Genomic DNA, 12,034 nt, shown 5'->3' on the forward strand with positions numbered 1-12,034 from the left:
GGAGTGGCACAGGACAAGAGGGTCCTGAGGAGGCTGGCGTCACCTCGAGCACTGTCACTGCCTCCCCCATCCCTCCCAGCTGCTTGAGGGCATCTCAAAGCCCAGCACCCACCAGGAGCCAGGAGGGTGCTGGGAGGCCCAGGCTCCCACTCAGCATCACTTCCTACTTTCACTTTGGTGCCGAGCGAAGCCCGGCTGGGGAGAAGCGGTTGGCCCCCAAGACACCCGGGTGGCACAGGTAGGGGCAGCGTGTGCTACAAGGAGGGGTGTGGCAGAGGGCAGGATGTAGGCATCACTGTGGGCATCCACCAAGCCAAATGGTGGTGGGGAACGGGATGGCAGTGAGTCCTCCTGGACTGGCAAGATGGGTTGGCATCACCCCTAGCTTTCCCCCCCTCCAAGGGTTTTAGTCCTCAGTCCAGAAGGAACCCACAGGACAGGGCTGACACAGCACGGGGGCCAGGCACCATGGCTGAGGGGCAACTGCTGGGCTGGGGACTCCCTGACAAGGGGGAGCCTTGGTCAAAATGCTTGGGGGAGAGTTTGCACCCTGGCTCTGGGCATAGCCCCCCTGTGTGGGGCAGATGCCAACACAGGGCTGTGGTCCTTGCTGGGGGAGGCAGTGGTCCTTGCTAGGGGGGTGGACAGGGGCTGCAGATCCTGTGGGGGTCTCTGTACCCAGGGGCTGTTGGCACTGGGGGGTGGACTCTGTGCCAGAGAACTACAGTTCGCTCTCACCTTAGCCCCATCTGCATGCTTGTGAGCTGGGTAGGGGTCCTTCCACAAAAGTTGCAGGATGGTCCTTCAAAGTATTCCCAATTCCCACTCTCATGGGAGGACACCAGGGTCCCCCCAGACCTGACACTGTCCTTCCTCTGTCCTCCACAGAAGCTGCCTAGGGGGACCAGCCTTGCTGACTCTTCCCCCAGAACTGGCACCCTCCATAACAGGGAGCTGGGTGCTGGGGGCTAAGCTGCAGTGCCTGATGTGATATGGGCTGGGTGGGTGGTGGCTCCTGCGGCCTCACCGACCTCCCACACTTCCTCCTGGCCAAGGTACAAAAGGAGAAGCAGGCAGGCACAGCGTGGGCGCAGGACACTCCAGCGTGCCCCCAGCACTCAGCGAGCAACTCGGGGCACTCAAGCTGCTGGCCACAGGTAAGGGGCTTCTCTTCCCCGGGGAGACTGAGGCATGGGCAGGGTGGGCAGATGGGAAGATAGTTCATCAAAGGTCTCTCAAGGGCACTGGAATGGGAACCCAGGCATCCTGAGTCGCGTGTCCTGCTCCGTCACTCTGCCGTGACAGAGGGCACAGGGGAAGGCACACGGCACTCACTCACTCTTAGGCATGCTTGGACATGCTTATGCACAACCCTCCTGTGAGTGCACACACACCCTGCCATGCACACCTCCATGCACACACGTGTTCCCCCACACCACCCAGACACCATCCACAGTGACAAGCGACAGACCTGCCACCTCCATGGGCTCTTTCCTTCACCCTGTCCCCAGGCTGCCACCTACCACTCCCCAAAATTACTCCACTGCACTGTGCCCCCCAGCTCCCCACTCCATGCCCACAACACCCCCGAGCCCTGTGCCAGCCCCCAGGCAGCATACTGTGCCACAAGGTTCTGCCGAGGGGGGGCTCAGTTTGGAGGGGCTGCATGTCAGGAGCTGTGTGTCCCCCTTCCCCAACCATCCCAGAGCCCCCACACTGGTCATGATGTGAGGGAAGCGAGAGCAGAAGAAAAAGCAGAGCTTCCCCTGTGCCAAACCCACATCCTGAATCCTGAGGAACAGGGACAGGGACAAGGACAGGGACACACTAGGGATGAGCCATGCTCAGCCTCAGGAACTCCCCAGGGAATGGGAGCAGAGGCTGAGGACATTTTGGGGCAGGGCACATGGACAAATAAGTGGGTACAGGATACACCTTTGTCCACCCCATCCCTCCTACCCCATGCAGTGAAGGCACATGGGTAAGGAAAGGGAGTGCTTACACCCACCCCCTCTCACCTTAACAGCAGGCAGGTCTGGGGTAGAGCTGAGTGAGGACAGACCTTGGGACAGAGAGTTTGGGAGTGCCAGAGGACTGCCAGCCTGGCACTTCTCATCACTGCCCCTGCCTTTGCAGATCCCTGTGCAGTGCCATGGCAGGGGACGGGGAGCTCAACCGTGTCATCAAGGACTTGCAGAGTAAGTGTGCCAGCCAGTCCCCTGCCAGCGTGTCCCCTGTATGGCACATCTCACCCTGTCTGTGCTGGGTCCTTTCTTGCATCCAGCCCATGGGCAGTGGGGGGGGTCACTGTCAGGGGTGCTCCAGAGCATACCAGTGCCAACCCCACCACTGCTGCCTGCTCCTGTCGTCGCTGCCAGTCCCTGGGGACTGGCAGTGCCCAGCGGATAGCTGTGCTCCTTGCTCCCCCTGCTCCCCTGTTTCATCCTAGGGCAAGTTCCTCTTTCTCTTTGGAGAAAAAGAGGCTCAGGGGGACCTTATGTCTCTCTACAACTGCCTGAAATGAGCCTCTTCTCCCCAGTTACAAGGGTTAGGACAAGAGGAAATGGCCTCAAGTTATGCCAGGAGAGGTTTAGGTTAAATATTAGGAAAAATTTCTTCACAGAAATGCTTATCAAGCATTGGAACAGGCTACCCAGGGAAGTGGTGGAGTCACTACCCATGGAGGTATTTAAAAGACTTGCAGATGTGTCACTTCGGGACATGGTTTAGTGGGGGACTTAGCAGATCTGGTTCTCTACTAGACTGGATCTTAGAGGTCTTTTCCAACTTAGATTCTATAATTCTGCCATTAGAAATCCCTGGGTCCAGGAGTTGTGAGGCAGTGGAGAGGGGGATGGGATGGGATGGGAGAGAGTACCCGCTGTCTGCTGCCTGAGCAGTGCCATGCCAGCTCAGCCCTGCTGTCCTGCAGAGACCGTGGCTGAGCTGAACTGCAGCTACCGGGAGCAGAACCTGCCGGTGACGGATGGGAGCCGGGAGCTGCACAGCCTCTGTGCCCAGCTGGAGTTCCTCCTCCAGGTACTGCTTCTCCTCTGTCCCTGCTGCTCCACACCTTAGTTTCCCCTTAGGCACAGCTAAGAGCAGAGGGGACCCTATGTTAACCATTCTGGGGGGGTGGTATGACCCCAGACAGCTTTGTCTGGCCCTGGGCTGCCCCAGCCACATGAGCACCTGGACCAGGCTCTCCCTCATCCACGTGTGTAATTGCACGTGCTGCAAAAGGGAAATTGAGGCATGGAGCCAGTGAAGAGAGGACAGCTAGGGGACACCCGGACCAACCCCGCTGGGGCAGCTGGCTGGATCCCAGTCTCACAGGGGACAGGCTGGGAGACAGGGGACACCTTCAAACAAGAAACTCCAAGCTTGTACATCTGCCAGTTCGACCTCAAGGAGAAGAGGAGCTTCTTTGGGCAGCGCAGGGACTATTGGGACTTCTTGTGCCAAGGCCTGGCACGGTGCCGGCAGGAGCACGAGGGCGTTCACTTCGTCACCTCCCTGGACAAGGTGGGCATGGGCTGGTGGGATGCCTGGGGACTTGTGCACATGCACGTGCTTCTGCTTGCTTATGGGTGCACATGCACTTGTGCACAGGTACACACTCACTTGGGCACTGAGGATTCACCCACTGGTGCTATAAAGGATTTTCTCCACTCTGGGGTCCCCACTGCCCCCCAGCCATGGACCTGAGGACCTCCTTTCCCCCTGCATGGGCTGGGGGGAAGGTGTGTAGGGGGCAGACTGGTGTGACAGGGTTTGATAACCCCTTCTCCCTCCCAGCTGAAGACCCCTGTGGGCAGGGGCCGAGCCTTCCTGCGGTACTGCCTGGTGCATCGGCAGCTGGCAGAGTCCCTGCAGCTCTGCCTCCTTGACCCCGAGAGCCTCCGGTGAGAGCAGGGGCACAGTGAGGGTGGGGGACATGGCCGAGATGGGCAGCGCCCTGCAGCACCTGGTCACTAAGGGTGCTGCGGGCATATGTGCCCACCCAGGGCATAGAGGGGTGCCTGAGCCTGTTTTGTGGTTGCAGTGAGTGGTACTACGCCCGCAGCCCTTTCCTGAGCCCCCAACACCGGGCGGAGATCCTGGGCAGCCTCTATGAGCTGGACTGTGTCACCTTCCACCTGGCCCTGCACAGGGACGACCTGGACACCGCCTGGCCCATGTTCTCTGAGTGAGCCTGGGGACACCGGGACATGGGGGCATTGGTGGCACCAGCAGTGTCAGGGGCATCAGAGATACCTGAGGCTCAACATTGCAGAGCAGCATATGGGCATTGTCCAACTTCCCTGGACCCCACATGGCACCCCAGAGGTGCCAGCCCTCCACACATGGCCCCAGGAGGGCACAGATACCAGCACCAGCACACACACCATGCCTGTGCCTGCAAACATGCCACACACGTGTACACACACACAGAGCCATGCTTTGCCAAGTACACCCCCAGGCACAGGTCTGCTGCAACACTGTGACACTGTGACATCTGACACACAGGGGCACATGTGTGTGCTTGCACACCCTTGCCCTCCGGGCAAGCTTGCAGAGGGACACCCATGAATGCAGCTGTTCCAGCACACTCACACGTGTTCTGCTGCTCGCACACTTGTGTGCACGCACTGCCACAAGCATACATGCAGCCCCAATGCCCCCCTGCAACCACCACAGGGGTCTCTGGGTGCCACCCATTCTGTGGGTTCTCAGGCTGGTGGCACCAGCATCCCTGGTGCCCTGCCACCAGGTGCCACCTGGTGTCACCAGCCCTGCTGCCCTTTACATCCCCGAAGGTTGGCTGTGCACAGGGAGCTCAGAGGGAGGATGGCAGTACCGTGCTCACCTTGGGGGTGACCTGGTGACCCCGAGCCCTGTGTCCCCTCTAGGTCTCTGGTACGGCCCAGCTCAATGACCAGGAGCAGCCCAGCAAAGACAGCTCCGCAGACAGACAACCCCAGCACTGGGGCACACAGATGGCCCGATGGCATCGTCCATCCCATCGCGGCACCCTGTGGGACACCAGCTCACCCATGTCCACACACCTTGTCTGCCCTGCAGGCAGGGGATGTAGAGGTGGAGGACATGGAGATGGAAAACGCGGAGATGAAGAAGGACATGAAAGAGGAGGATGAAGAGGAGGTGGAAAAGGATGAGGACAAGGATACGGAGGAGGAGGTGGAGGATGTGAAGGTGGATGTGGAGGAGGACATGAAGGAGAATTTGGAAGAGAAGGATGAAAAGGAGTTGGAGGAGGATGAGAAGGAGATGGAGGATGTAGATGTAGAGGAACTGAAGGATGTACATGGCTCTGGCAAATCACCTCAGCCTGATGGTGCCAGGGAGCCTGGCGCTACCCCACTCACTGGCATGAAGTGCACGCTGAGTTCTCCATCACTGGTGCCCGGGCAGCCGGGTGGGATGGAGGCATCCCTACAGGCACTGGTATCCCAGCTGAGGGCTGAGCTGGGTCAGCAGGAGGTGGCAGTGCAGGCACTGGCAGCACGGCTGGCACGGGCAGAACTGCGGCACCAGCAGCAGGAGGAGGGCAGTGCCCAGCGGGCCCGGCTGTGGGCACACGAGGCTGAGGCACTGAGGGAGACCAACACCTTCCTGGAGCGGGCACTGGAGACGGTGGTGGCAGCAGGGTGCCCGGGGGCACTGGCACAGGCACAGAAGGAGGCACGGGGCTGGCAGGAGGTGGCAGAGGAGCGGGGCACCCAGCTGGCTGAGGTGCTGGCAGAGGGGGCAGCGCTCGCCTCCCGCCTGCGGGAGTGCCAGGCAGCGCTGGTGGCAGCAAGACAGACAGACATCCTGGGGCATGCTGGTGCCCAAAATGAGGTGGCCGTCGTGGAGGAGGTGCTGCGGCAGGCACTGAAGCTTGCCCGTGGTCCCCAGGAGCCCTCACTGGACCCCCAGGCAGAGGGGGAGCCCAGCACAGCTGCCAGCATGGCCATGGTATGAGCAAGCCTGAGGGAATCCTATGGTGGGGTAGGGGTTTGGGGTCCAAGGTTGAGCTGCTACTCTCCCACAGTGCTTGGCCAGCCTGGTCACTGCAGCACAGGAGGAGACATGGCAGAGCCGGCAGCAGCTCCAGGCCCAGCGACAGGAGGTGGCACGGCTGCAGGAGGAGCTCAGCAGGTTGGGCAGGAGCCCTCACTTCCATCACCCACCACCCCACAATGGGATCCCCCATCTCCACCTGCCACATGGTTTCCCTTGGGACCCCCAATGATTTCCCACTTGGACACAGGGGAGCAGCAGCTGGGGATGGGCAGGGGGAGGGAGGGAAGGATTTGGGGAAGGATGACTGCAGGGAGGGGTCAAGTTGGAACTGACAGGTAGGTAGAGGGGTGAGTGGGCAGAGGGGTGGAGTGATTTGGGGTGAGTAGATGGAGGGAGGGCAGGAGGGATGAATTTGGGATGGATGGATGGAGACGGGATGGTGGATGAAAAGACAGAGGGATGAATTTTGGGTAAGTAGATGTATGGGTGGGTGGGCAGAAGGCTGGGGGAATGGGTGTGGGGAAGGATGGAGGAACAGCGGGGAAATGGATGGGTGGCTGATTCAGCAGATGGCAAGGTGGCTGTGGGGAGGGGGACACAGCTTGGGGATGGATGGGCATCAGAGAAAAGGAGGGAGGGAGAGATGAATGGATGCATGCATGCATGCATGGAGAGATGACCAGTCGAGAGACAGGAGGACCATCTCCCCGCTGCCCCGTGCCAGGGCCCGGCAGGACGGTGAGCGCTGGGCATCAGCGCTGCAGAGGGCACAGCGGGAGGCCCTGGAGCGAGAGGCCATGCGTGGCGCCGAGCAGGCGCGGCAGCAGGAGCTCATCCGCGACATGAAGGAGCGGCTGCTGGAGCTGCTGCGGTGAGAGCCCCGGAAACTCTACGCAAGGGCAAGGGGGTCCAAACCCCTTTGCCCAGAGGAGGGCACCAGAGCCCAGACAAATAAAGGGCTGACCTGTCCCCTCCTGCAGGGAGAAGGATGCCCTGTGGCAGAAAACAGAGGGCATCGACACCCCCACGCCCGGCCCGGCCCCCCGTGACACAGGGCTGTGCTCCCGCTGCCACAAGGATTTCCGCCTCCTCTCCCGGCGGTACAGCTGCAGGTGGGCTATGGGGGTAACTGGGAGATGGCACTGACACAGCACTGGGATGGCACAGCTCTCACCACCTGCTCTCTCAGCAGGCTGTGCCAGGGCAAGGTGTGCCATTCGTGCTCCATGGACTTTGGCAAGAAGGGCCGCTGCTGCCTGGTTTGTTACCAGCAAAGGCACCCACAGGCGACATGAGCAGGGACTGCATCCCTGGCACTGTTCCTGGGACACCTCCCGCCCTGGCTGTCTCCTCTCAGACTTACTGGGGACCCAGGTGTCCAGGGCCTTCATGCAGGTCCTGCTGCCCAACATTTCAGGTTTGAGATCTGTCTTTCTCGTGGCTGGTCCACAAAAATGAAAACAACCCATTTCTGTTATCCCTGCGGCTCTCATGTTATCTGTCAATCGTTGCCAGCTTGACACTCAGGCTGGGTGTGGGGTGGGGGAATGCTGGCATGGGGGTGTTCAAGTCCTCCTGGGGGTGTCCTGCCTGTAGCCAGGCTGAGCCTGCCTCCCCTGTCCCACAGCAGGGAGGGAAGACAGCTCTTGACCAACAGCTCTGGCTTCCTACCACGCTGCGAGGAACCACTTGGGCAAGCGGTTTCTCAGATGCAAAGGTGATAGGCTCAGCACCCCCACTGACCCCGCTCAGCCTCAAGTCCCTGGGGCTCCCTCCTGGGTGCCAGGAGACCCCCGTACCCACCCATGAGCCAGCACATGGGTGACACTCATTGATGCCCCCATGGTTAAGGACCCCCAGGAACCTGGATCAAGGGCAAATGGGGTAGCAGTATGGGACCCCTGTGAAGAGATGCTTAGGAGTGCTGGGGTAGGCATCCCGATGCCTGGCACACAGGGTGGCAGGAGAGTCCCCAGCAGGGTCACAGCCCCCTCTTCAGCTCTTCTACCCCAGTCAAATGTCAGCCTCAGTTGCCCAAGCCGGGGCGGAAACATCCCGTTTGTGTAAGGGACAGGTTCCCAGCCCTTTGCACAACAATATCCTGACACTGTGGTGTCGGGGGGAGAAGGGGGTGCCTGGGGTGCTGGCACCCTTCAGGCAGGGATCACAATGCTGTCTCAGTTTCAGTGAGGGGCTGCTTAGGGATCTTTCAGCAATTTGCTCTACTGGGGCTTGGACTGGGGTTGGGAAAGGAATGGCTTTGTCCCCAGGTGGGACAGACTCCACATGGAGACCTCTGTACAAGGGAAGTGCTAGGACCTGGCTAGGTGGCTGTAGGGAAAAAAACCTGGGCTTGGGCCCCTTCTGGGGTTTTACAGGATGCCAAACCCTCTGCAATAGCCTCTGGGGCAACAGCCCTTCCCTGTCCTGGAAGCAGGGTTACCCACACTCCGAAAGGCTCAGCTGGCACCACCATTCTGGCACTGTCCATGGAAATGTGCCCTGGCCCTGTCCTGCTGTCTCTTTTCCTGTGGCAAAGAGAAGCCAGACCTGGGTGATCAACCCACTAACTCCTTTATTGCTGTATGGTCGACGGCCACAAACACCATCCCCACAGCAGGCTCTCAGAATCCCCAGAGTCACAGGCTTTGTCTGGGGAGGGTGGGCAGCACTTGGCATCACTTGGCATCACTCCTCTGGCAATGGAATCCTATCACCTTGCCACCCAAGCCCCCTTCCAGCTGGGGTCCAGCATCCAGTGGTGGCCCTGCCCATCCCCATAGCATCACCACCCATGTTCCAGGGGGCTGGATGAGGATGCTGAGGTGTGTGGGGTGCTGGGATCTGCTGGGAGTCACGAGGACTGGGTACCAGAAGGGCTCAGAGGGTGGTGGATGTGTTGCCAGAGGTGGAGGCATAGGAGGCACGGCCGTAGCGGGCAACAGCATCCTTGCTGATCAGCCCACGCTGCGCCAGGATCTTGAGGAAGCTGTTGCGAAACTTCTGACCGATGAAGGCGTAGATGATGGGGTTGATGCAGCTGTGGGCAAAGCCCAGGACCTGTGTGACAGAGAGGGCTGTGTTGATGCGGTTCCTCCTCTCGCAGGTCTCGGCGATGGCCCGTGTCCTCATCAGGGTGTCGCTCACCAGTGTGATATTGTAGGGCAGCCAGCAGACCAGGAAGACGAGCACCACGGCGAAGATGACCTTCATGGCCCGCTGCTTCTGAGCATTCTTGGTCTGCAGGAGGGTGTGGATGGTGACACCATAGCAGAAGAGCATCACCAGGAGGGGCAAAGCAAAGCCGAAGGTCTGCGGCAGCACCCGCAGCACCACCCGCCACTTGGCCGTGTCTTCACCAATACGCTCGTAGCACACGGTGCCATTGTTGGGTGAGGCGAAAGCCTCACGGAAGAGCAGCATGGGCAGGGAGAGCAGCACAGAGAAGACCCAGATGCCCAAGCAGACAAACTTCACCCAGTGCCTCTTCTCAGTGGCAGCCCGGGTGGCGTAGACAATGGCCAGGTAGCGGTCGACGCTGATGCAGGCCAGCAGCAGGATGCTGCTGTAGAAGTTGGCTTCCTGCAGCACGGAGATGGCTTTGCACATCACGGTGCCAAAGACCCACTCGTGGGCTCGGTAGGCAGCCCAGAGGGGCAGGGTGAAAGCAAAGAGCAAATCTGCCACGGCCAGGTTGAGCAGGTAGACGTCAGTGACAGAGCGGCTGGTGTGGCTGGAGGTCACCACCAGAACCACTAGCCCATTCCCCACTACACTGAGGATGAAGACGAGGCAGTAGACCACCACCACCAGGTACTTGTTGAGGACGGAGCCATCAGGCCGGCATGGGGCAGAGGAGATAGCGACGTCAGGCAGGGCCGTGCTGTAGTCATAGGTGTAGTTGTAGAGAGAGGAGAGTAAGCTGGACAAATCCCCATTGAAGGACAAGGACTCCATTTTGCCTGTGGAGCACAAAATGGCATGAGTGTGGGGTGGCAGAGTGGTGTGGGCCAGGTGTGACAGCATCTCTGGGCCCCCTGGCATCTCCATTGCTGCCCAGGCCCCCTCCCAGGCAGTTGGCAGCACTCCTGCATCACTCCACTGTATTCACACTGTCCTAGGTAATGGGCAGTGTTGCAGGCAGACACTGTCCCTCATACGTCCCCTTGTAAAACACCCCCTGCACCCCTTGGTTTCCTCCACTTTACCCCAGTCCTGTCCCTTCCCTGACTCCTGTGGAAGAAGGGGTTCCCTCACAGACTGACCACCTCTTCTCTGGTTGGGGGCCTCCCCCATCAATGTAGCATCACATCTCTCCAGGAGATACCTGGCTCCTCTGGCAACTGTGGGGTCCCCTGGTTTGTGTGGGTCCTTCAAAAGCCTTCTGAGCTCTTTGGGCATCTCAGAGCCCAGTGGGGACCTCTGAAGTTCTTCAAGTACCCCTGGATCCCACCAGCCTCTCCACCCCCTCAAGTATCACTGCTGCAGCTGCCTCTCATGCCACCTCAGCCAGGCTGTGGTCATGGTGCCTGGGGCAGGCAGCACTGAAGAACATCTGAAGGTGTTTCATGCCCTTCTTCCCCCTCCCAGTCCTGTTCCTCCGTGAGTGGTTTCAAGCCTCAGACGGAAAGACATCACACGCTTTGCAGGAGGCTTTGGAAATATTTCACATCTCTGGTCTTCCTGTTGCTCAGCTGGGCTCTGCCAGGCATCCTCATGTTCCCCATGCTCGGCCTCAATGGGGAAATCACAGGTGACAGTCACTCTTCCTGTTTCCTCACGTGTAGGAGACAACAAGCTTGCTCTGTTCCTACCTTCCCAGAGACCACTGGCTTTCAGCCTTCTCCCAGTATGGATATGGACTCCTGTTTCACTCCATTTTCACCCCTCTGCCCCATTTCTGAGCCCTCAAGCCCCTCCAGGGGGAAGAGGCCAGGACTGTCTGGAGGTGCTGAGTCCCTGCAGTGCTGGGGGGTTTCTGGCCCCAGACTGGCTCTGTTTGAACCCAAACCCTCCCTGGGACCAACTTTCCCCTTTTGCCTGACAGGAATTCCCTGCTGCAGCTGGGCTGGTGCCCACTGCCCAGAAAAATCCCTCCCTGGCTCTGCTGTCCCCTCTCCTGCAGTTTTCCCGGGATGGTAACCCTGAGGTGGTGATCCCAGGATGGTGATGCTGGGATGCTGATGTCCCAGCATGCCAGAGGACCACAGCCAGGAATGCTGCCAATGTTGATGGGGAAGGTCCTCTTGACTGAGGCTTCCACAGGCATGGTGCAGAGCCAGACACCAGTGCTTCCCCTCTGTCTGTTTCTGGCTGCTTCTTTCTTCTTCCGCACTCCAAAATCCTACTGGTTCCTCCAGAACTGGGTATCCCCCCACTCATGGGTATCCCACAGCTGGCCCAACTGGGGGAGCAAGCAGCACACAATTTCCCCTCCTGACCCTGGAAGGGCTGGGGGACACTGGGGTGGCCCTGAGGGTCCCAGCAGGGAGGAAGGAGGGACAAACCATGGGGATGCACCCTCCTGGCTCATCGCTGTGTGAGGAAATGGGAGCAAGCACTTTCCCTCCACGGCACCCAAGGCTGATGTCTCCAGGGACTATGGAGGGTTTGCACCCCAGACAAGCCCTCAGCACAGCCCTGAGTGCCCCCACCTCCTACCTCCCTCTCCCCTCACACAAGGCAGCTCCTTGGGCAGCTGGAACAGCCCACCCCAGCCCCCAGCCTGCTCCACATGTGAAGGGGCTCAGACAGATGCTGGGGGGCTCTCAAAGCCCAAGGAAAGTCCCAACCTCCAGTGGAGAATCCCAGGGACTCACCACTCGCTGCTGTCACTGTCCCCTCAAATCTGGGGTCTTCTCCCAGTCCCAAGCTTTTTCTCTCTGGGAAGCACACAGGCACTGGTTCAAATCCAGATGTCACCCCCAAAGGGCTCCGGAACAAAGTGTGCTGGGATGCAGCGCAGCACCCGACCAGGGGGTCCCTCACCTGCACCCGTGCTGTGCCACTACCCAGTGCCCCTTCC

At 59.8% G+C, this 12,034-nt stretch overlaps 2 protein-coding genes across 2 annotated transcripts; one reads left to right on the top strand and one right to left on the bottom strand.

The window, feature by feature from the left end:
* Positions 1-1,117: 1,117 nt before the first annotated feature.
* Positions 1,118-7,304, top strand: RUFY4 (RUN and FYVE domain containing 4). The gene is made up of 11 exons (XM_029959895.1): positions 1,118-1,157; positions 2,137-2,198; positions 2,933-3,039; positions 3,400-3,525; positions 3,799-3,905; positions 4,046-4,189; positions 4,893-5,961; positions 6,038-6,144; positions 6,734-6,880; positions 6,990-7,121; positions 7,202-7,304. The coding sequence occupies exons 2-11, from the start codon at positions 2,153-2,155 to the stop codon at positions 7,302-7,304; spliced, it is 2,088 nt and encodes a 695-aa protein (XP_029815755.1). The 5' UTR covers positions 1,118-1,157; positions 2,137-2,152.
* Positions 7,305-8,672: 1,368 nt separating this feature from the next.
* LOC103756823 (C-X-C chemokine receptor type 2-like) lies at positions 8,673-9,966 on the bottom strand. The gene has a single exon (XM_008922905.2). The coding sequence runs from the start codon at positions 9,964-9,966 to the stop codon at positions 8,890-8,892; it is 1,077 nt and encodes a 358-aa protein (XP_008921153.1). The 3' UTR covers positions 8,673-8,889.
* Between the last annotated feature and the right edge of the window lie 2,068 nt (positions 9,967-12,034).

The sequence above is a fragment of the Manacus vitellinus genome, unplaced genomic scaffold (genome assembly GCF_001715985.3).
Source record: "Manacus vitellinus isolate BGI_N305 unplaced genomic scaffold, ASM171598v3 scaffold_22_pilon, whole genome shotgun sequence".
NCBI lineage: Eukaryota > Metazoa > Chordata > Aves > Passeriformes > Pipridae > Manacus > Manacus vitellinus.